This window comes from Vigna radiata, chromosome 8, assembly GCF_000741045.1.
Source record: "Vigna radiata var. radiata cultivar VC1973A chromosome 8, Vradiata_ver6, whole genome shotgun sequence".
Taxonomy (NCBI): Eukaryota; Viridiplantae; Streptophyta; class Magnoliopsida; order Fabales; family Fabaceae; genus Vigna; species Vigna radiata.
In genome coordinates, this window is record NC_028358.1 from 6,587,009 (window position 1) to 6,610,932 (window position 23,924).

The window sequence follows — 23,924 nt, forward strand, 5'->3', positions numbered from 1 at the left end:
AAATACAAGAGATTGAACTAAATTTTACACTTAAAATAAAAGCATAATGTATAATTCAACTTAAAAAACATCTCATGAAATTTATGCAACAAAACAGAGAGTTAGATTATAAAATATTAAACGCAAAAAGAGTATGCAAGCATTAGTTTCATAGTTTTATATTTTAGGCACATAAAATTACAAAAATCATGCTTTGTGCTATATGAGAATTGTTCTCATAATTGAATATTTAACGATACCAAACATAAAAGAAGGAAAAAAAAAGAAGAAAATATGAACTAAAAACTTGCAAATTACGTCGTATAATTTTGACTATCTTCAGCGAGAGAATTTGGATAAATAAATCGAACAATTTGGTACTAAAACCTATAAATTCAATCTCCCATCAATGTTTATAATAGATTTTGGACGTATCATTCACGTGGTGTCCTTTTTCCTCCCTTCTCTTTTCCTGTAAATACTGTTTAGAAGCTTTTGACTTGGGTCAAGATTCCTATTATTGCATCATGACGTGCCATAAATCATTATATGTATCAGAGGGGGGTAGTTTCCGTTCTTCTGCACCTACTATGATTTTTCCCTTTCTTCCCACCTCTTTCTTGCTTCTTTCTTGGTTCTACCATGGCCATTGAAGCCACTCTGGAGAGAATCCAGAGATGATCCGTGTTACTCCTCCTCTTGATGGAGGAAACTATCACTCTTGGTGCAGAGGGATGAAGCGAGCCCTTCTCTTCAACAACAAACTGAAGTTTCTCGACGGTAGAATTGAAAGAACGCTTCTCGCAAGGAGATCAAGACACCTTAAAACGAAGGTACAAGTTTCTAATTCCTCTGCCCTTCAATAGATCGATCAGTTAATGAAACTTACACGAAGTGTTAACGCTCAAAGCAGAGTGAATTAAATGCAAACGGGTGAGTCCGCTAAGTCACATACGTCGAAAGGTAACTGGATCTTGGACAACTGAGCCACAAATCAGGTAACCTTTACAAAATCTTCTTATGTTAGTTTCTATAAGATAAAACCATTGCATGTGTTCTTACTTAACAATCATTAGGTTTTTTTACCCGCAAAAATGGGTTTTTATACGAATATATGCAAATTTGAGGTTTTTGTATCAGGTAAATTTTCCTCCGATATTACGAAAATAGCCAAATTTTTTGTCAAAGAAAAGTCATAGGGGTTCACACAACTTCCAACGAAGAAATTGTGCCTTCTTGCACAACTTTACACAGTTTATTTGATTATTATTGAAGTCGTATACTAAAAAAAGACTTCATGTTGTTGTAATCGATTATCTTACAATGTGCTGAAGTCTTGTCCCTTTACACGACTTCACTTTTATAGGCAAATATGACTTTGGTAATCGATTATACCATGATTGATTGCTAAGGAGTTTTTGCCCACTGAACATACTGGTAATCGATTATCAGAGTGTTTAGGTGTTTGAATGATTTTTTTTTTCTAGAGCATCATTAGAGGTTATTTATGTGTAATTATTTTAATTTTTGTAAGCACATGGTTGTTGATGACATTGTGATGTATTGTTATGTTTAGGAAGAGTAATTTTTTTAATGTAAATACAAATGGAAAGTATAAGGCAAACTCATAAATGAAATTTGAACTATTTTATTGAATTGAAAATGTATTACAGAAGTAAAAAGCTAAAAATTAAAAAAGACGAAAGTACAATAAAATTGAAATGTATTTAGGAAGAAGATCCACCATGTGTACCAAAATGACGACACAGATACACAATGTTGTGCACTTGATGTTCACCTCGAGCATCAATTGTATCAAAGCGGTCACTCATGTTCAACACCAGTTATTCAAATCTTGCATTCATGCTTTCATTCATAGTATTGAAGCTGTCCCCAAAAAAATGTTCGTAGATTAGTGATCCCCCTCATGACGTTATCAAATGAAGAAGTTTGTTGTTCAAGAAAGGGTGGTGGTGGTTGTTGTTGGGGACGTTCTTCATTATGGCCTTCATGAGGAGGATAATTTTTTTGAACCCATTTGTTGTCAGTGTTTTTTTTTTTTAAATCCAAAGGAGTCTATCACTACTGACCCTATTGTCATTTGCTTGTTCTATGGGCTAGGTATTTCATCATCCAATGGAACTTCAAAATGTTGTAGGATCCGGGTGACCAAAAGTGGATACAGTAAAGGAGCGTTTGGCCTCAAAGCCTTCTTCATCCTATGTCGGATGAGATGGCCCCAATTTATCTGCTTTGTCCTCATTATAATCCACATTAAGAGTAGATCTTCCTCGCTAGCCTGTGCATAGTTAGAAACACATGGAAACAAAATACGACATATAATATAATCTAATATTCTAGCCTCAACTATCACAGATCTGGCTAGAATTCTACCGATACGAGGTTTGTATGGTAAAGAAATCAAGTCTCTTGCTACGTCCAAACTGTATTCATCCTCCCATTCATCGACTAATTTACCTTCAAAATTCAAGCCAACAAAGGGGAGGTTGGCTATGGAAGTCAATAGGCTGGGTTTGATAATCATTTTCACATTTTTTTACCTCACTCTTAATGGTTCCATTATAAGAAAATTTGAGGTTACTATAAAAAAAACGTACTAAACCAAGGTAGTAGTATGTAGCATCATAGACAAAATTAGTCAAGCCTAGATTTGTCAACATGTGGAAAAATTCAAAACCTTGATTGTTGAAATATCCTTCGTCAAGGTATTTTGGGTCAATGACCTGACGATCATAGAAAAGTAAGAAATACCTTTCGGATAGTGCAGGGGTCGAAAGCTGAAGATTTTTGTCTGCTTGAGTTGGTGAAGGTTGACGGCGGCGATGTCTTGTAGCTGTAGAAGATGAGCCCCTAATCCTGTGCCTCTTTGAAGATTCTGCCATTTTAGATTCCAATCGGTGCAAATTGAAGAGAATTCAAAGGAGAATGGCAAAATGTTGTTTAGAAGTGAAAAGAGTAGGAGAAGGTGTGGTTTTTAAGCTTTGGGAGGTGCTGTAATGGAGGAGAGGCACTGGTCTGCGAGTGGGAAGGGTGGGTGTGTGTGAGGAGAGAGAAAAAGTTGAATTTATAGGGTAGGGTTTTGCTGGTAATTGATTACAGGGTTTCTGTAATCGATTACCAGAGCCTCTAGTAAGCGATTACAGGGTTTTTGTAATGGATTACTAGAAGCTCTGGTAATGGATTACCAAAAACCCTGTAATTGCTTACCAGAGGCTTTGGTAATCGATTATAGAGACCCTGTAAGCGATTACCACGAAGTTTTGGTTTAAAAGTACATTTGTTTGTTATTTTTGTTGTAGTTTAATTGATTGCAGAATATAAATTATGTTTATAATTGTTATTTTTTGTATCATTTGAGATAAAAATTAAAATATCTGTATAGAAATATTAATTTCACAATTTGCATTTAAATTTATATACACTATTCACATATAAAATAATAATAAAAAATTTGTAGCAGTAATTAGAAATATATGAAAGGAGAACTTCATTTATAACTTAAAAATTATTACAAAACATAAAAAATTATTATTACAGTCATCCAAGTTCAAGTCTTAAAGAGTTTTAAACAGTTTCAAACAATATAAAGAGTCCTATTCATTACAAATTATTATGAATATGGATATATGAATCTTCTTCGTGTTTGTCCATGTTCGTCTGTGTATATCCAATATTTGATATCCTTGTAGTGCTCAGCTTGAGTTGGAGGACATATATCTATTGTTTGGATGAAAATTTCAATATATCGAGACGTGTTTGGATGTTTCACAGATTTGTCAATAATTTGTGCTTTTTGCCAATGTCTAATCATCTATGCAATATCATTATCACATTTTATGGAAGCTGGATCATGAATGAGGTGGTTGTTACGTACCTTTATTGGACGACAATAATCAATATAAGTGACAACTTTTTTGACTCCACACTGGACAATTTCACTTATTTGAGTTTGGAGTTCATTGAATGATATATTGTGATTGATTGAGGTGTTGACTTTTGCATCTGATCGAAATTTGAGCCCATACCAAGACCGACTTTCAATGATTCCAACGCCTTTTAATGGACCTCTGAAATAGATTATTGTCGGTGAGTTCAGAGTGTCAGTTTTGGGTGTCGTAGATGAAGATGATGCATTTGTTGAAATCATAAGAGCCATGATTTGGTTCGGAGATCTTACCCATGTAACATAAATTTCCATGACTACGTTAATGGGAAAGTGAGACTTACATGTTATCATTTGTGTCACATATTCGTCTGAGCGTAGCTTAAATGCTTCGTATGAGATTGTTTGATCACCATGAATTGTGGGTCAGCGGAAGTACAACTTGTTGATGGGTGTGTTAGTTGGTTTGTTAGATGTTATGTAAACATTTTCCTTAAGGAGTTTGTGGGTGCAATATGGGATGCGAAACAATTTTGGATGCTGACATATAAATTCGACCCCATGATCACCATTCCTAATTTCGTCGTCTTGAAATAAGATAACAAGGTATGGGTTAAATAGGTTTTTTGTGGCTGTGGTGTTCATGCCAAAAACTTCATTATCGTATGTGTTCATGTTTTCTAGGGGATGAAGTTTCAAATGAGTTGAAATTGAATGGGAATGAGGATATGACTTCAGAAGAAATAAGAAGTAGGAGGAAGCTATGTCCTAAGGTTATGTGCAAAACTACAAGATGTTTCCTTGTATTTATAGTGGCAATATGTGAAGTGTCGTCTAATTGTTGAAAATGAGTTGAAAAGGACAAAATATTCATATGGGATATTTTTTTTTATAATTTATTCAATATTCAAAGTAGATAATGAAATACAATTTTAGTTAATATTTATCTATGTCCTCTAGTCCCACAAGTTGGTCTTCTTCGTTGCTGTTGACCTCGTCTTTGTTGTTGTGGTGGGGAGTCTGTGTGTCTCTGTCTTCATCACTGTGTTGAGTTTCAATTGACTGTTCTTGATATTGGAAATCTACGAACAATTGATAAACGTTTTATGATGAAGTAGCGTGTTGGTATGCAAACGGTGGAATCATTGTCGAGGTTCCAAAATAATGCGAAGGACCCACACTAAATGTTGAAGGACCTGCATTGAACGATGTTGATGGTGGAAAATAACCGTAAGAGCTTCCAACTTGAGGATATGATGATGTCAGTGGGATGTGTTGTGGGAAGCTTGGATACAGAGATGGAGATGGATAGTGTAGGTGGTCAAAAGAAGACCTTTGTGGGTCATGGTACGATGGTGATGAACGGTGTGCAGGTGGTGGTTGAAACTGTTGTTGAGGATCCGTGTCATACTGTTGAATACAATGTTTAGGTTAGGTTGGTAGGAAAAAACAAACATACATAAATTAAAAATATCAAAATATTGTTGTACCTCTTCGAACGTTGACTCTTCAATGGGAGCAACATAGCAAATGGTATGACTTATATACCATTGCATGAACTCGGATTCTTCGTGCAAGTGACCATTTATGTTGAATGGAATACCGTTAAATACACGATTGTGAAGGTCATTCCATAATGCAATCCACTGTTGATGGTGTTCTTGCCAATTCCAATCTGTGCGTCCTCTCATATCCTGTTTATGTACATCATCTATATTCATTGATGTTTATGGGGCAGTCTTTCGAAATCCAAATTGACGTATGACACGCTCCGGTTGTTGGTATTCTACAATAGAGAAGCATATGAGAGGTACAACTGCCCTACAAGTGAGGGATAGTTCGACTTGAATCATCTGACGAATATAATCACATTTGTATGAAGTCCATAAGAACTGAAATATTGAAATTATTGGTTACAATACAATTTATACATTTATTCCAAAAGACAACACATACATATACGAAGTGTTCAATACTTGTCTAGGTGAGAGGTCGTCCAAATTTTGACGAAATTGTTGTAGAGTTGTGGTGTCATGGAATATTAACTGCGTTGTTCGACACCATATTTTGCCAACGAAAAACAACACTGGTAGAAATGTCTTTCGAAGTGACTTCATGTATTTGTGGAGAAATACATGTCATTCTTTCCCATGCCCAGCACTGTAACAATATCATGCACCCTTCAATATTGTCTTGATCGACCCTTATACCATGATCGAGGGCACGATACAAGCAAGAAAGCACTGCAGATGCCCAACTATAGTTTGAGACGTTCTACAAGTCATCTAAAAGGGGCAAATACATCAAATGAACCATACTTGCAGATGTATCTTACATTATTATGATCCCAATTATCATCAACATAAACGCTCTAATGTATTGTTGAATAACCTCATTAGTGGCATCGTAAGGCAACTGGCGAAATGTATTATTCAGCCAAGACAATTTAATTATGTTGTCTCTGACATTGTTCTCTGGAGGAACATCTCCTAATAGTTGTTGGCAAAAAAAAATATAAGAGAACCACTACTGATGCCAATGACAACATGACCTTCAATCGGAAGCCCGATTTGTAATGCAACGTCTTCCAGTGTTATAGTAGTTTCCCCAAGAGGCGAGTGGAAATTATGAGTCTCCATTCTCCACCTCTCAATCAAAGTATTCACTAGCAGATGTTTTATTTTCATATTTGAAACTTTCAAAATATGGCCAAATCCTGCTGCTTGTAGTATATTCATGATTATTGATCGAGTTCGTTGACATGTTTAGCTATCCAGATTGCATGTCTTCTTGGTCGAAGAACTCTTTCAGTGCCTTCCCAAATTGCCTTCACAATGTGTTTGTCTTGAAGACGTAGAAGTGACATATCGACGGGAAGATGACGTGCGAAAGTCATTAGAATATTTTTTTTCGACTTCGATGTAAAAGAAATGAATAGAACTAAATTGCACCGTGATAGAACAAAGAAAACAAAATGAGAATACAATGCTTCTCAGCTTTGCCCAACGTATATTATTTTTCTATGATGCACAACACTTTCAACCATTCCCTCCAACAATTTATTGAGACTCAGCATTGATGCCCATACCCATTTTCACGTGCTTGAAAAGATTGGATGCATAGAAGGAATCAAAATTGGTTGGTGCAGCGTGAAGAATCAATAATGGTTAGGAAAAAACAAATGACACCATGAATGCTTCAACAGTGTTTGGTGCATACGTGAAGAGAGTCGTGCAAAGTGAATAGGAAGACATGCAGAGTGAATAGGAAGGCTAAAAAAACAGTTTATAAATAGTTTCAAGTACATGGAAATCAATATATATTACCTTAATTAATATATAAAGTAGTAGATTATTTATATTAAAATTTTAATAATAGGTTGATTGTTCTAATTAATTTATTTCAATTAAAATGAAATATTTATAATTTTTTTTAATTTTTTTCAATTTTTTTCAAATTATGTTAAATAAAAAAGTAATTTTAGTATATAAAAATGATTTAAAAAAATAAAAAATGAAAAAAAGTGAAATTGTAGGGGTAGACGACTTCAATAGATGAAGTCGTGCACCCCCCTCCCCTCCATAATTTCACTTTTTCCATTTTTTTTATTCTTTTAAAATCATTTTTATTTACTAAATTAGGTTTTTAATTCTAAAAAAATTGGTTTAATACCTCTTTTGATCCCTCGAAAGAGAGAGAATGTTAAAATTCGTGCTACCTTTTTAAAAAGGTTAGAAAGGGTCTCAACTTCAAATTCGTCCTACCTATTATAAACATTTTAATATAAATAATCTAGTACTTTAAATATTAATTAAGGTAATATATATAAATTTTCATGTACTTTGAACTAGTCATAAACTTTTTTTAACCTTCCTATTCACTCTGCATGCCTTCCTATTCACTATGCACGCCTCTCTTTACGTCTACACCAAACACGATTAAAACATTCATGGTGTCATTTGTTTTTTCCTAACCATTATTGATTCTTCACGTTGCACCAACCCATTTTGATTCCTTCTCTGCATCCAATCTTTTTAAGCACGTGAAAGTGGGTATGGGCATCAATGCTGAATCTCAATAAATTGGTGGAGGGAATGGTTGAAAGGGTTGTGTATCATAGAAAAATAATATATGTTGGGTAAAGCTGAGAAACATTGTATTCTCATTTTGTTTTCTTTCTTCTATTACAGTGCAATTTAGTTCTATTCATTTCTTTTACATCGAAGTCGAAAAAAAAAATATTTTTATGGCTTTCGCACGTCATCTTCCCATTGATATGTCACTTCTACATCTTCAAGACAAACACATTGCGAATGCAATTTGGGAGAGCACTAAAAGAGTTCTTCGAACAAGAAGACATGCAATCTGGATAGCTAAACATGTCAACGAACTCGATCAAAGAGTCATGAATATACTGAAAGCAACAGAGTTTGACTATATTTTGAAAGTTTCAATTATGAAAATAAATCACCTGCTAGTGACTACTTTGGTTGAGAGGTGGAGAATGGAGACTCATACTTTCCACTTGCCTCTTGGGGAAAGTACTATAACACTGGAAGACATTGCATTACAAATCGGGCTTCCGATTGAAGGTCATGTTGTCACTAACATCAGCAGTGGTTCTCTTGTATTTTTTTGTCAACAACTACTAGGAGATGTTCCTCAAGAGAACAATGCCAAAGGCAACATAATTAAATTAACTAGGATGAATAATATATTTCGTCAGTTGCCTCATGATGCCACTGATGAGGTTATTCAGCAATACGTTAGAGCGTATATGTTGATGATAATTGGGAGCATAATAATGTCAGATACATCTGCAAGTATGGTTCATTTGATGTATCTGCCCTTTTAGCTGACTTGGAGAACGTCTCAAACTATAGCTGGGCATTTGTAGTGTTTTCTTGCTTGTGGGCCCTCGATCATAGTACAAGGGTCGATCAAGACAATATCGAAGGGTGCATGATATTGTTACATTGTTGGGCATGGGAAAAAATTACATGTATCCCTCAACAACAGTTTCAACCACCACCTGCATATCGTTCATCACCATTGTACAATGACCCACAAAGGTCTTCTTTCGACCGCACTATCCATCTCCATCTCCGTATCTAAGCTTCCAACAACACATCTCACCGACATCATCGTATCCTCAAGTTGGAAGCTCTTACGGTTATTTTCCACCATCAACACCGTTCAGCGCAAGTCCTTCAACATTTAGTGTAGGTCCTCTTTATTTTGTAACCTCGATAAGGATTCCACCGTCTGCAAACCAACACTCTTCTTCATCACAAAACGTTTATCGACCGTATGAAATATTATGACTTCATATATAACACCATAACATCTTAAAATATTATGACTTCAATTAAATCACCACAAAGACATAAAATTTACTATGACTTTTATAAAAATATTCAACTTTTATTATTTATTTTATATCCACACTAGTGCAGTGCAGGGAAATGACTGCGGTTGTTTTTCCCTATACGTCGCGGTTTACGAACCGCGACATATATAGGCACGGTAAAAAGTTTGTGACTATAGGCCGCGGTTGCAACTGCGGTCAACAGTTATGGGAATAAACCGCGGTTGCACAAGGAACCGCAGCCAAAACCCCATTTTTTTTAAAAAAAAAAATTGTTCCACTATTAAGACCAGGAATAGACCACGGTTCAAGAGACAACCGCAACCAAAAGTCATTTAAAAAAAGAAAATAAAAAAACGACAGACTTTTTACCGCGGGTTTGGTCACAACCGCGACATATTCTCCTGCAGTTTTTTAAAATAGCAGGTTTGTTTTTGTGATATCCACTACTGCAAAAATAGACCTGCATAAGAAATACATGTTCAAATTCAATTTCAACACATCAAACAAATGTTCAAATGTATTTTAACATCATATAAAGTAAAAAGTCTTTTAAAATACAATATAATAAAATAGAATGCTCAAATCTAATAACTATGACTTATTATATAATCTAATGAAATATTTTGTAGCAGCTTTCCTTAGGAATGAAATTGGCTTCTCAGGAATCGGTATAGTAGTCTTGAATCTCTGCACAAAACAATTGATATTAATAAGTGTATATGAATTCCAAATTTTGGAGAAAATCAAAATTTGTTAGATTTAAATATTACCGTTTCCCAGCCTCTTGTGATATGAGAACGAATAATATGGGTCATCCAATACATTACATAGTATCTGCACTCATATGACCCACTCTGTCTGTTACACTACAATATATCATCACAGTTGTAAATAGTTAGTGAAAAACATTAAAACAAAACAACTATAAGAAACTATGACTTTAGCATATGTCAAACCTTGAGAGAAATCCATGTAATCTTTCTAGTGTTTGTAATTGATCTCCCAACCATCATCATACTTGCTGGAATAGAACTATATATAAACAAAAAAAGAGTTTTAGCATTCATTTATATAAAAAGAAAGTCCAAACATTGAGGTTCTTACCAATCAACTAGTTATCTGAGATTTGTGGGAGGAGGCCTGTGCAATGAGCAGAACCATAAAGCATAACTCTCGTGCATAGAAATAACAAGAAGCTGCCAATGGCGCATGAAATTCATAATAACTTAACTATTATATTTTAAAATCACATATGGAACTTTATTATGCTAACAAAGTTCACTTACCCGGATATAAGGCAAAAAATATATTTTCTTGCCGCTTGCAAAATTTCTTATGAGATTTTTGTTGATGTGATCAAAATCATTTGATTCGTGAATGGATTGGGGATCAATGAATCCATAATCATCAGAGTTCCCCAACTTGTTACTGGTCCCACACAAATACGTGAAATCAAAAGTTACCTTTGATATAAGAATACTTGATATACAAATCAATTTTCTATATAAATAATTGCTCATAGACTTACATCATCCATAGATGAATAATTGTAATATTCAACTCTTGTGTTCCTGAAGCAAGCTCTCTGACATCTGAGCCATGAAGGTATAGTGGGACCTCAGAGACTCTCTCAAATACATTAGAATCATATTCAACCTCCAAAGGCTTATCTCTAAGGATGTAAGCAAGTAGCTGCAATGAACCAAGAGGATCATCCTCAGATAAAGGAATCTTCTCTTGTGCTTGCGTCTGTTGTTACATGGAAAAATAAGATAAGTTTTGACATCAATAACATGTAAACTTTAAAATTGACAAGTGTAAAGAAGAATTCCATCCAGGGAGGTCAGAAACTAAACCAATCAAATGTTTAGGCCAAGCGATAAAGGACTTGAATGCTTGTTCTACAATGACAATCTCATCTGTGGACAGAGGAACTTCGACATCTGGTATGATCATTTCGTCTACTAAGACCTTCACCTCATCCTCTGATAGCATCATACCATGAACAACAGTCGCTGCCTTAAACACTGTTCCACGAGCTACCAGGACCGTCTCGGTATCGCCTAAAATGTATAGCAGACATGGACTAGCATCGTCCATGTCATCCCCTGGGACGGCTGGTGTTGAACAACTTCCTTTCCCGCTTCTCCCTGTCAGAGTAAATGTTAGATTATACAAAAGATAGAAATAATTGCACATAAATGTTTATTAAGTTTACCTGTGGGAGGCACAACATGTTCCTGTTCCTGTACAGGAGATGGCATCGGGCGCATGCCATAGGTCTCAAACTGCTGCTGGAACATGGAGCTGAACTCACTAAACAATTCAGCCCTGAGCTCTGATCTAACCTTGTTTGTGATCTCGTCCGTAAGGTCGGCTCGAACCTTTTTTGTGATCTCTTGTGTCAGCCTTAATCTTTGTTCTTTGTTGTATGCATATGAAGGCTGCCAAGAAGAGCTCCCAAAATAATCTCGAATTCCTACTCCAGGACCAGCAGCACGTACACGTCCAGGGTGCTCAGGTCGTCCAATCGCAGCTGTAAGAATATCCTAGCGACCCTCTGGAGTGAATTGACCTTGGGAGCTCTGCTCAACCAAGGAGTCCTGTAACATTACAAAACACCATTATTCTTTAAAAAGTTCAATGTAGTATGTATAATGAAATTATTATTATTTTAGGAACAATGATAACTTACAATTTTTTCAGAAATTTCCCGTGCAGTGTCAGAAGAGTAGGTGCCTGATGGTATAATACGAGCCAACTTCCATTTTTCATGTCTAGAAGATGGAGAAGGAGGTTAAGGGGGGCTACCACCCTGAGATGGTGGTCTAGCATCTGCCTTTTGCTTGAGGATTTTCTCCTCAAGCTTCCTATACCCACCACGAGATAATAGGTGGGGGTTTAGTTATGAGCACTTGTTCCTTGTGCTTTGCTTCTAATTGCCTGTCACATATGTTTAATTAATTAGTTCATATGATATATATATATTTGTTAATGAGGAATTGAACAATATCAACTATACTAACCTGTCATTCCTCTGTTTTCCGACTCTCTACAAAGAGCCGTCAAGTCTCCTCATCAATGGACTTATATGTACTACATGGAGACTTATTTTTATGCTTTCCAAAGATATATCTTGATGTCAACTTACTTTTAAAGTTTTTGAAGTTTTCAGCAACAGTTGACAAACACTTATTTCTAAGTGTTGCGACATTTGGAATGTCAAATGTCAGCTGAAATAAACATAATAAAGTTGTATCAGTACAAAATTATCAATATAAACAAACTATAATTCAAATGATATTAACTAACTTACCAATATATCGTTCCATATAATGTTCCGATCAACCTCGGACATATGGTCAAAAGATGGAGTCAGAATACTAATCTTGTCACGTGCCACTACTCCAAGGTATGATCGGAAGTCATCAGCATTGGGGCCAGTTGCCACACCCGTGATCACGTTCACATTCACTGGAGTTCTTTCACCACTATTCTTTCTGATCAAAAGTTGTTTCATCCTGGTGGGTCCTCTAGTGGATCTGGTAGGGGGAGCCTAATCCCCTGAAGAATGTGGATGATCAGCCATATATCTGTCAAAATAAATAGCAACATGAAATATTAATAAAAGACTTATGTAATATCATATAATTTAACAAAACATGTAATAGTAATAATAGGAAATATATAAAAGGAAAACTTAGATGGTATTAGTAAAATACTTATACAAATATTGGAAATTCATACATAAATATATGGATTCATCATATGTATATTCCCTCATCATGATCTGACCGAATTGCATGTACATCGTCGTCAACTAGAGATTGGTCATCCANATTTGTTGTAGTTTGAAATGAATGGTTGTCAACAATATGAATATTAATCAGATTGTCTTCGCTAACTTCAATTTGTTTTTTGCCTTGAAGAGCGACATACCAATGGTCAGACGCAAGATCTTTGACATAAAACACCTGAGATGCTTGATGTACCATGATAAACGGTTCGTCTTGGTAACCCACCTTTCGAAAATCAACCAGTGTCATACCACTTTCATCTATTTTCACACCATGCTTATTGTCAAACTACTTACATTTGAACAATTGTTGCATTAAGACGTGGCAATCGTGTTACCGGTGGCTATTCGTGGAATTTTGCCCAAAAATGTTAGGCACACCATAAACAGGTTGTGTTCATTTTTCTTGTCAATATGTAGTAAAGCCATCGATCCTACAAAGTTAGATGAACTTCAANNCNAGATTGTTATCATCTTGTGTCAACTAGAGATGTTTTTCCCTCCATCTTTTTTTGACATCATGGTACATTTACTTGTTCATTTGGTTAGAGAATCAAGTTGTGCGGACTGGTATACTTAAGATGGATGTATCCTATTGAGCTTTATATGAAGATTTTGAAAGGGTACGTTAAAAATCCATATCGTCCTAAAGGTTCAATGATTGAAAGGTATATTGCTGAAAAAAGTATTGAGTTTTGTTGAGATTCATGACATCAACGAATCCAATAGGAGTTCCTCGCACATTATGGTTGAATAAATTTTCTACAAGTAAAAGCATCTGAGGTGTGAATGTGGTGACAAAAGATCGCGAAAAATTGTTGCAAGCGCATCTTTATATATTGAACAACACAGATGAGGTGATCCCTTTTTTGGAAGCACACAAAGCCATTGTTAAGAATAAAAATCTAAGACAATCAGAGAAATGACAGTTGATGGAGCATAACAAAACATTTATGTCTTGGTTCAAATATGAAATTGACAAAGAGCCACATTCTTCTCAAACTTTATTGTGGCTTGCAAATGGTTTAATGTTTGATGTCGTGTGTTGTACAGGTTATGAAGTCAATAATTGCACATTCTATACGAAGACTTTGGATGATAAAAGCACAATACAAAATAGTGGAGTCAATTTAGAAGATGAGTCGCTTTAATTTTCCACATCAAAAGATCAATCTCCTGTACTTGGATCAATGAGATATTATGATATAATAGAAGAGATATGGGAGGTTGATTACACCAAGTTTTTTGTTCCATTGTTCAAATGTAAGTGGTTTGACAATAAGAGTGATGTGAAAATAGATGAAAGTGGTATGACACTGGTTGATTTTCGAAAGGTGGGTTACCGAGACGAACCGCTTATCATGGTACATTAAGCATCTTAGGTTTTTTATGTCAAAGATCTTGCGTCTGACCATTGGTATGTCGCTCTTCAAGGCAAAAAACAAATTGAAGTTAACGAAGACAATCTGATTAATATTCATATTGCCGACAACCATTCATTTCAAACTACAACAAATCTGGATGACCAATCTCTAGTTGATGATGATTTACATGTAATTCGGTCAGATCACTATGAGGGAATATACATATGATGAATCCATATCTTTATGTATGAATTTCCAATTTCTGTATAAGTATTTTACTAATATCACATAAGTTTTCCTTTTATATATTTCCTATTATTACTATTACATGTTTTGTTAAATTATATCATATTACAGAAGTCTATTATTAGTATTTCATGTTGCTATTTATTTTGACAGATATGTGGCTGATCATCCACATTCTTCAGGGGATGAGGCTCCCCCTATCAGATCCACTAGAGGACCCACCAGGATGAAACAACTTTTGATCAGAAAGAATAGTGGTGAAAGAACTCTAGTGAATGTGAACGTGATCACGGGTATGGCAACTAGCCCCAATGCTGATGACTTCCGATCATACCTTGGAGTAGTGACACGTGACATGATTAGTATTCTGACTCCATCTTTTGACCATGTGTCCGAGGTTGATCGGAACATTAATATGGAACGATATATTGGTAAGTTAGTTAATATCATTTGAATTACAGTTTGTTTATATTGATAATTTTGTACTGATACAACATTATTATGTTTATTCCAGCTGACATTTGACATTCCAAATGTCGCAACACTTAGAAAAAGTGTTTGTCAACTGTTGCTGAAAACTTCAGAAACTTTAAAAGTAAGTTGACATCAAGATATATATTTGGAAAGCATAAAAATAAGTCTCCATGAAGTACATATAAGTCCATTGATGAGGAGACTTGGTGGCTCTTTGTAAAGAGTCGGAAAACAGAGGAATAACAGGTTAGTATAGTTGATATTTTTCAATTCCTCATTAACAAATATATATCATAGAACTAATTAATTAAACATATGTGACAGAAAATTAGAAGCAAAGCACAAGGAACAAGTGCTCATAACAAAAACCCCCACCTATTATCTCATGGTAGGTATAGGAAGCTTGACGAGAAAATCCTCAAGCAAAAGGCAGATGCTAGACCACCATCTCAGGGTGGTAGCCCCCCTCAGCCTCCTTCTCCACCTTCTAGACATGAAAAATGGAAGTTGGCTCGTATGAGACCATCAGGCACCTACTCTTCTAACACTACACGGGAAATTTCTGAAAGAATTGTATGTTATCACTGTTCCTAAAATTATAATAATTTCATTATACATAGTACATTAAACTTTTTAAAGAATAATGGTGTTTTGTAATGTTACAGGACTCCTTGGTTGAGCAGAGCTCCCAAGGCCAATTCACTCCAGAGGGTCGCTAGGATATTCTTACAACTACGATTGGACGACCTGAGCACCCTGGACATGTACGTGCTACTGGTCCTGGAGTAGGAATTCGAGATTATTTTGGGAGCTCTTCTCGTCAGCCTTCATATGCATACAACGAAGAACAAAGAGAAAGGCTAACACAAGAGATCACCGAAAAGGTTCGAGCCGACCTTACGGACGAGATCACAAACAAGGTTAGATCAGAGCTCAAGGCTAAGTTGTTTAGTGAGTTTAGTTCCATGTTCCAGCAGTAGTTTGAGACCTATGGGATGCGCTCGATGCCATCTCCTGTACAGGAACATTTGTACCTCCCACAGGTAAACTTAATAAACATTTATGTGCAATTATTTTTATCTTTTGTATAATCTAACATTTACTCTGATGGGGAGAAGCGGGAAAGGAAGTTGTTTAGCACAGCCGTCCCAGGGGATGACATGGATGATGCTAGTCCTTGTCTGCTATACATTTTAGACGATACCGAGATAGTCCTGGTAGCTCGTGGAATAATGTTTAAGGCAGCGACTGTTGTCCATGATATGGTGCTATCAGAGGATGAGGTGAAGGTCTCAGTAGACGAAATGATCATACCAGATGCCGAAGTTCCTCTGTCCACATATGAGATTTTCACTGTGGAACAAGCATTCAAGTCCTTTATCGCTTGGCCTAAACATTTGATTGGTTCAGTTTTTGATCCCCTAGTATGAAATTCTGCTTTACACTTCTCAATTTTAAAGTTTACATGTTATTGATGTCTAAACTTATCTTATTTTTCCATGTAACAACAGACGCAAGCACAAGAGAAGATTCCTCTATCCCAAGATGATCCTCTTGGTTCATTACAGCTACTTGCTGACATCCTTCAAGATAAGCCTTTGGAGGTTGAATATTATTCTAATGTATTTGGGAGAGTCTCTGAGGTCCCATTATACCTTCATAGCTCAGATGTCAAAGAGCTTGCTTCAGGAACACAAGAGTTGAATATTACAATTATTCAGCTATGGATGATGTAAGTCTATGAGCAATTATTTATATAGAAAATTGATCCCCAATCCATTCACGAATCAAATGATTTTGATCACATCAAAACAAATCTCATAAGAAATTTTGCAAGCGGCAAGAAAATATATTTTTGCCTTATATATCCGGATAAGTGAACTTTGTTAACATAATAAAGTTCCATATGTGATTTTAAAATATAATAGTTAAGTTATTATGAATTTCAGGCACCATTGGCAGCTTCTTGTTATTTCTATGCACGAGAGCTATGCTTTATGGTTCTGCTCATTGCACAGGCCTCCTCCCACAAATCTCAGACAACTAGTTGATTTGTAAGAACCTCAATGTTTGGACTTTCTTTTTTATATAAATGAATGCTAAAACTCTTTTTTTATATATAGTTCTATTCCAGCAAGTATGATGATGGTTGGGAGATCAATTACAAACACTAGAAAGATTGCATGGATTTCTCTCAAGTTTGACATATGTTAAAGCCATAGTTTCTTATAGTTGTTTTGTTTTAATGTTTTTCACTAACTATTTACAATTGTGATGATATATTGTAGTGTAACAAACAAAGTGGGTCATATGAGTGCGGATACTATGTAATGTATTGGATGAACCATATTATTCGTTCTCATATCACAAGAGGCTGGGAAACGGTAATATTTAAATCTAACAAATTTTGATTTTCTCCAAAATTTGGAATTCATATACACTTATTAATATCAATTGTTTTGTGCAGAGATTCAAGACTACTACACCAATTCCTGATAAGCCAATATCATTCATAAGGAAAGTTGTTGCAAAATATTTCATTATATTATATAATAAGTCTTAGTTATTAGATTTAAACATTCTATTTTATTAGATTATATTTTATTAGACTTTGTACTTTATATGATGTTAAAATACATTTGATCATTTGTTTGATGTGTTGAAATTGAATTTGAACATGTATTTCATATGCAGGTATGTTTTTTGTGATAGTGGATATCACAAAAACAGACCTGCTATTTTAGAAAACTACAGGAGAATATGCCGCGGTTGTTACCACAACCGCAATATAAAGTAGGAGCATATGTCGCGGTTGTGACCAAACCCGCGGTAGAAAGTCTGTCGTTTTTTTTAAATGACTTTTGGCCACGATTGTCTTTTGAACCGCGGTCTATTCCTGGTCTTTTCCCGCGGTTCGAATCGCGACCTATAGTGAAACAATTTTTTTAAAAAGAAAATGGGGTTTTGGCTGCGGTTCCTTGTGCAATCGCGGTCTATTCCCAGAACTTTTGACTGCCGTTGCAACCGCGACCTATAGTCACAGACTTTTTACCGTGCCTGTATATGCCACGGTTCGTAGACTACGATGTATAGGGAAAAACAATCGCGGTCGTTTCCCTGCGCTGCACTAGTGGGGGAAGAAGAATTGTCCCAACTTTTTTTTAACCTATTTAAAGGTTACTACCGTGGTTAGAAAAGAAACTGTTGTCATATAGGGGAATAGGCCGCAGTTGACTATATAACCGCAACCTATTCTCCTAAAAAAAATAATTCAAAATGGCAGTTTTGAAATTTTTTTCAACTTATATGCCGCGGTTCAGCACCAAACCGCGGCCTATTCCCTAACGTTCCGAATCCCCCTACTGGCTCACAACTGCCTTTTGGGGAACGTCAAAAGTTGCAGGGGAATAGGTCGCGGTTCCCAGAACAACTGCTGCCTATTCCCCTTGTAACTTCTGAAGTTTTCTCAAATTTCCTGCCAAGTCAGCCCTTGTAATAAATTGGCAGGGGAATATGCTGCAGTCGCTCTGTGAACCGCAACCTATTCCCCTGCCAATTTATTACGGGAGCTGACCAGGGGGGAATTTCAAAAGTTGCAGGGGGGAATAGGCCGCGTTTTTGAGAGCAACCGTGACATATCCCCCTGCCACTTCTGAAATTCCTGCCAACATCAGAAGAACAATAAATCTCTGGGGAATAGGTCGCGGGTCTTCGCAGAACCGTGGTCTATTCCCCCAACAAATTATTTTTCTTCTGACGTAGCGTCAGAGGTAGAAAGTTGACTTGGGAATAGGTCGCGGTTCTGCTGGCAACCGCGACCTATAAATTAGATTTATTTTCGAAATTGCCACCGCGCAACATTATGCTACGGTTCCTAGATAACTATGACATAATGTGCACTGTGAAAACCCTATTTTTTACTAGTGCCATAATAATCCCTCAAATTAAATTATGAAAATAATTTGTATCATCTCTTAATTTATATATACTTACTAACAAAACAAGCTACTTTTATTATGATAGTATATAATTTAATTTTATGCCAACCAACATATTAATCACGTACCAAACATAAATAATTCTAATATTAATATTATAATATAATATTAAACAAAACTAAGTTAACTAAATAAATGGTTAACGTTTCTTTACTATTATATATCTATTATATATTAATTTGTATAAAATTACATTATTATATAATATACAAGAACTAGACATTTGACGTAATCTATAATATAGTATAATATACTATTTACCAATCCTATTCAACGTTGAATTAAAAACAAAATCCTACATCATAATAAAGCATAAATAAACTAAAGGATAGTATGGCTATTAATTGAGAAAATTTGCACCCATACGTTGAATGGTTCATTAACTTGAAAAGAATACTCTAATGAAACAACATTATAACAGTTGACACATTGATTTAGAAGAAAAATCACACTATCCCATAATTCCTGTAAAAAAAAATAATAAAGAAAACTTCAATCTACAAAAACCCACAATAATTTAAGAAACTCTGACGTGAATGAAATTCAATATAGGATTGCAGTGCAAAATTGTTTAAAAAGTAGCAGAACAATTAATTTTGAAAAAGAATAAAGGAAAGTTGGAATTAAAATTGAAATGGATAATAAATAAAGAAAAGAATTGCACCGGAAAAAGAAAAAGTGGACAGTGAAAACATAATGAAAAAAATACTTGAGAAAAATTTCAAGGGTATAAGAATTATGTTGGAATCAAGTGCGATATAAAAGTGGTTGTCTATGAATCTGTTAGTGCAATTGACTTTGAAAGTGGTTGGAAACGACTACTTACCACACATGGCTTGGAAAATAATGATTGGCTATGTAATTTGTACGAAGAGAGAGGGAAATGGGTTCCATGTTACTTGAAGAATCACTTTTGGGCTGGTATGTCAACTACTCCAAGAAGCGAGAGAATGAATGCTTTCTTTGATGGTTTTATTAATTTCACTACCACACTGCAACAATTTGTGATTCAATACGATAATGCTCTAAAAGTAAAGGCCCAAAAAGAAATAGAAGCTGACTTTGCCTCTCTAAATACAACAGTTGCATGTGGGTCTCAATCACCAATTGAGAGACAATTTCAAGTTGAGTACACACATGAAAAATTTGAAGAAGTACAAAATGAGTTTCGATCAAGGATGAATTGTTTCATTAAAGACACGGTGAAGGAAAGTATTTTCAACATCTACACAATCAAAGAAGAGTGCATGTGGGATGGAAAATGTGCTCCAAAATATTACCATGTTCAATTCGATCCTGTTTTAAAAGATATTACTTGCTCCTGCCTACTTTTTGAGTTTAGAGCATTATATGTAGGCAATCGCTATTGGTTCTAGGTCAGGAAGATGTCCATAATGTACCCTCGAAATATGTACTTCGACGTTGGAGCAAAAACATCCGAAGAAAGCACACACTTATTAGAGCAGCTTATAGTTCTTTACAGCATGATCCCAAGATGCAAAGATACCAAACTTTGTGTCAACAGTTCTATAATCTGGCTGAGGCTGCATGTGAATCTGAATGTGCTACTGATCAGTTGGAAAAAGATTTGAAATGTCTTGCTAAAAAGTTTGGTTTGAGTTCATGCCTGAAAAATAACATCGTAAGTGAGGGAGGACAATTAAGGTATGAGAATGCCGTCACAGAAACTCCATCCTACAATACATGCGGAAGTAGTGACGTACTAGTTCGCAGTCCCGTCGCGGTTAAGCGAAAAGGCCGACCAAGAACTAACAGATTGAAATCAACCGTTGAAAGTAGGTGTAAAAAGAAATCAAAGGCTACTAAAAAAATTCTTCAACAACACCTTCTCAACCAAATGTGAGTGCATTAAATGTTGGTTTTCATATAATTATCATTAGTAAACATATTGTTATCTTATGTTACGTGTTGGTAATGCGTGTTAATTTCTACACTCAGGAAACCACAACATGTAATGTCACACAAACCCACCAGGCCATGGAATATGCATCCCAAACAATTCAGATATCCCAACTATCTGAAGTTGCTCCTAATGGATTTATGTCCTTGCTATCTGCGGTCCATAACACTTTTGAGAATATATAAATGTGAAGTATGTTGTTATTACATGATATGCTAGTACTTTTGCTTATTAGTGGATTGAGTGTAGTTTGTGCTGACCATCACTTTTTTGACAATGGAAAAAATTATGTACTTTTATTATTTAAAACTGGATGGTAATCGATTACAACAACAATGTAATCGATTACCATAATGGGCCTAACAGTTCTTTATGCAGTTGCAGACCAAATTTCAATATGATGTTGCAGTTTCAGCCCACGATGCCATGATTGGAAGGAGGAACTGTTGTCACCCACTACCCCATTCCAATTAAATACAAGTGTAACCTACATTACTCCTTTAAAACCCAAATACCCCCAAAACCATTTAACTTCCAACACACTCTGAAAACCCTAATAACCCAAAATGCCACCTCGCGCAAAGAAGACAACGAAGGCTTCGTCGTCGAGAACGACGCCTACTATTCCAGAACCAGTGTCCCCTCCATTATCGCCACGGGTTGCAGGTAATGATCTCTTCTCAAGCGACGAACAATATGAAAGATTCGCTGCTCATTTCTTTGAGCGTCCAATCCTCGAAGGACGGTATCTTTCAGATGAATTTATGGAACCTGGTAAATTCGAATTCTTCGACGTGTTAACAAAAGCAGGGCTAAATGAATTTGTCGCCTGCAGAACGCACTATTACCCCGAATTAGTCAGAGTTTTCTATAGCAATATGCGCATTTCAGATTCGGGAGTAATTCGAACCGAGGTCAAAAAGGTGAAAATCACAATCAAACCTTCTCTTTTTCATAAACTTACTCTGATCCCCTCCGTAGGTGTACCCTTTGAAGGAACTATTGTTGATGACTGGAAGGAGGAATACAATTCTATTACTGCTAAGGCATTCCTTTGTAAAGAAGGTGAAAACTTACAAGGTAGATTAACTGCCGGCAAGCTCAAGTTCGAAACAAGGATATTACATTATGTAATTTGTCGAATTTTACTTCCATGTTCGACAAATGTTGCACAAACAATAGAGGAGGACATTTTGTTGCTTTGGGCACTAATGAATTCTATTCAGATTAACTGGGGGCATCTCATTCGAAACAGGATGAAAAAGGAAACAAGGGACAACGGCCAACTACCATATCCCCATCTAATTACCATATTCCTGGAACACTTTGGTGTGCTCTCTGAAAGTGATCCTTTTACCCAAGTTAAAAGAAGGCAACGGATTGGTTTACAAGTTCTACAAACTTTTGGTTATCATAAAAATACTGAAGGAATTTGGGTTTACAAGGAGCCTGTTCGCAATGTGGAAGATGTACAAGGCAATGAAGAAGCAGATGAAGGTGATGAAGAACCTGAAAAAACAGAACAATGTCCAAATCCGGAACAATGCTCTTCTGGTACATTCACTGAAGTGATCAAAGAAATACAAGATCTACGCATGTTCGTTGGCGAAAGACTTGAAAGAATTGAAAATCGTGTCGGAGTTGTAGAGCAAGAACTGATTAACTTGCGCAATCAAGCTTATCAACCACCACCTACTTAGATTAGAATTATTTCCATAATGTTATGTCCTGTTTACCTTCGGAACTTTGTGTTTTACCAACTGTTGATCAATCTTTATGTTATTGTAATTGGCAATCTTTAATGTTATGAACTTATTTATTTCTTTTACTTGTGATTGATTTTCATCTCATGTTATGAATCATTAGAGTACTGTTATTGTTATTCGTTAATATCAATGTAATTGCCAATGTTTAAAGCAAAAAATTCCATCTACAATAAGGTGTCATAAGTTTGAAATTGTAGTTGTTAACTGAAATGAGTGTAATGGCATGCTTGACAAAACTTGGGAGCCACTCAGCCAGGCACAGTTAGCAGTGCTGAGGATTTGGTACAAAACTGGTTTTTCTTGCTGGTAAGCGATTACAGGGCCTATGTAATCGCTTACCGCTGCATCAGACCTATACTTCCTTCAACGTTGTTGAAAAGTAGTCAACCAACCATGCCCATCAAGTCTCAAGATGATTCAAATGAGTGGAATGCCTCACTTGCAAACACTTTGGAGCCACTCAGCCAGGCACAGTTAGCAGCGCTGAGGATTTGGTACAAAACTGATTTTCCTTCCTGGTAAGCGATTACAGGGTGTATGTAATCGCTTACCACTGCATCAGACCTCTACTTCCTTCAATGTTGTTGAAGAGGACCCAACCAACCATGCCCATCAGGTCTCAAGATGATTGAAATGAGTGGAATGGCATGGTTGACAAAACTTGGGAGCCACTCAGCAAGGCTCAGTTAGCAGCGCTTAGGATTTGGTACAAAACAGGTTTTTCTTCCTGGTAAGCGCTTACAGGGCCTATGTAATCGCTTACTGTGGCATCAGACCTCTACTTCCTTCAACGTTGTTGAAGACGAGCAAACCAACCATGCCCATCAGGTCTCAAGATGATTGAAATGAGTGGAATGCCTTTATACCATTGTTTATAGGATCCCGATATTCTAACAACGCGTTTTTGACAACGCTTTTGACAACGCCACGTGTCGTGTTGTAATTGGTTGCATTTGATTTAATTTTTTTAATATGAAAATTTGAATTGGATGGGTTCCCTTGCAGTTTCCGAAACTGCCCCTAGTTCATTTTTACTCTGTCCAGAAGAGTTGCTTCTCACTCCTAGGGATTTCATTTTGAAAATTTCGTTCTCTCTTCATCGCGC

At 35.9% G+C, this 23,924-nt stretch overlaps 2 protein-coding genes across 10 annotated transcripts; both read left to right on the top strand.

The window, feature by feature from the left end:
• Positions 1–330: 330 nt before the first annotated feature.
• On the top strand, positions 331–23,669 carry LOC106772423. 9 transcript variants are annotated; one of them, XR_002669141.1, is made up of 8 exons: positions 331–812; positions 893–977; positions 15,800–16,177; positions 16,253–16,558; positions 16,646–16,866; positions 17,084–17,188; positions 17,258–17,518; positions 17,602–17,687. XR_002669141.1 is itself a non-coding variant. In XM_014658818.2 (7 exons), the coding sequence occupies exons 3-7, from the start codon at positions 16,130–16,132 to the stop codon at positions 17,346–17,348; spliced, it is 771 nt and encodes a 256-aa protein (XP_014514304.2). In that variant the 5' UTR covers positions 331–812; positions 893–977; positions 15,800–16,129; the 3' UTR covers positions 17,349–17,572. The 9 variants fall into 9 exon arrangements, 3 of the variants coding, with proteins under 3 accessions (XP_014514304.2, XP_022640746.1, XP_022640745.1); XR_001376585.2 differs by having other exon boundaries at positions 17,423–17,518; XM_014658818.2 differs by lacking the exon at positions 17,602–17,687 and having other exon boundaries at positions 17,258–17,572.
• On the top strand, positions 8,130–8,738 carry LOC106770146 (protein MAIN-LIKE 1-like). Its single transcript, XM_014655969.1, has one exon. It carries the CDS (start codon positions 8,130–8,132, stop codon positions 8,736–8,738), a length of 609 nt encoding a protein of 202 aa, XP_014511455.1.
• Positions 23,670–23,924: the final 255 nt, after the last annotated feature.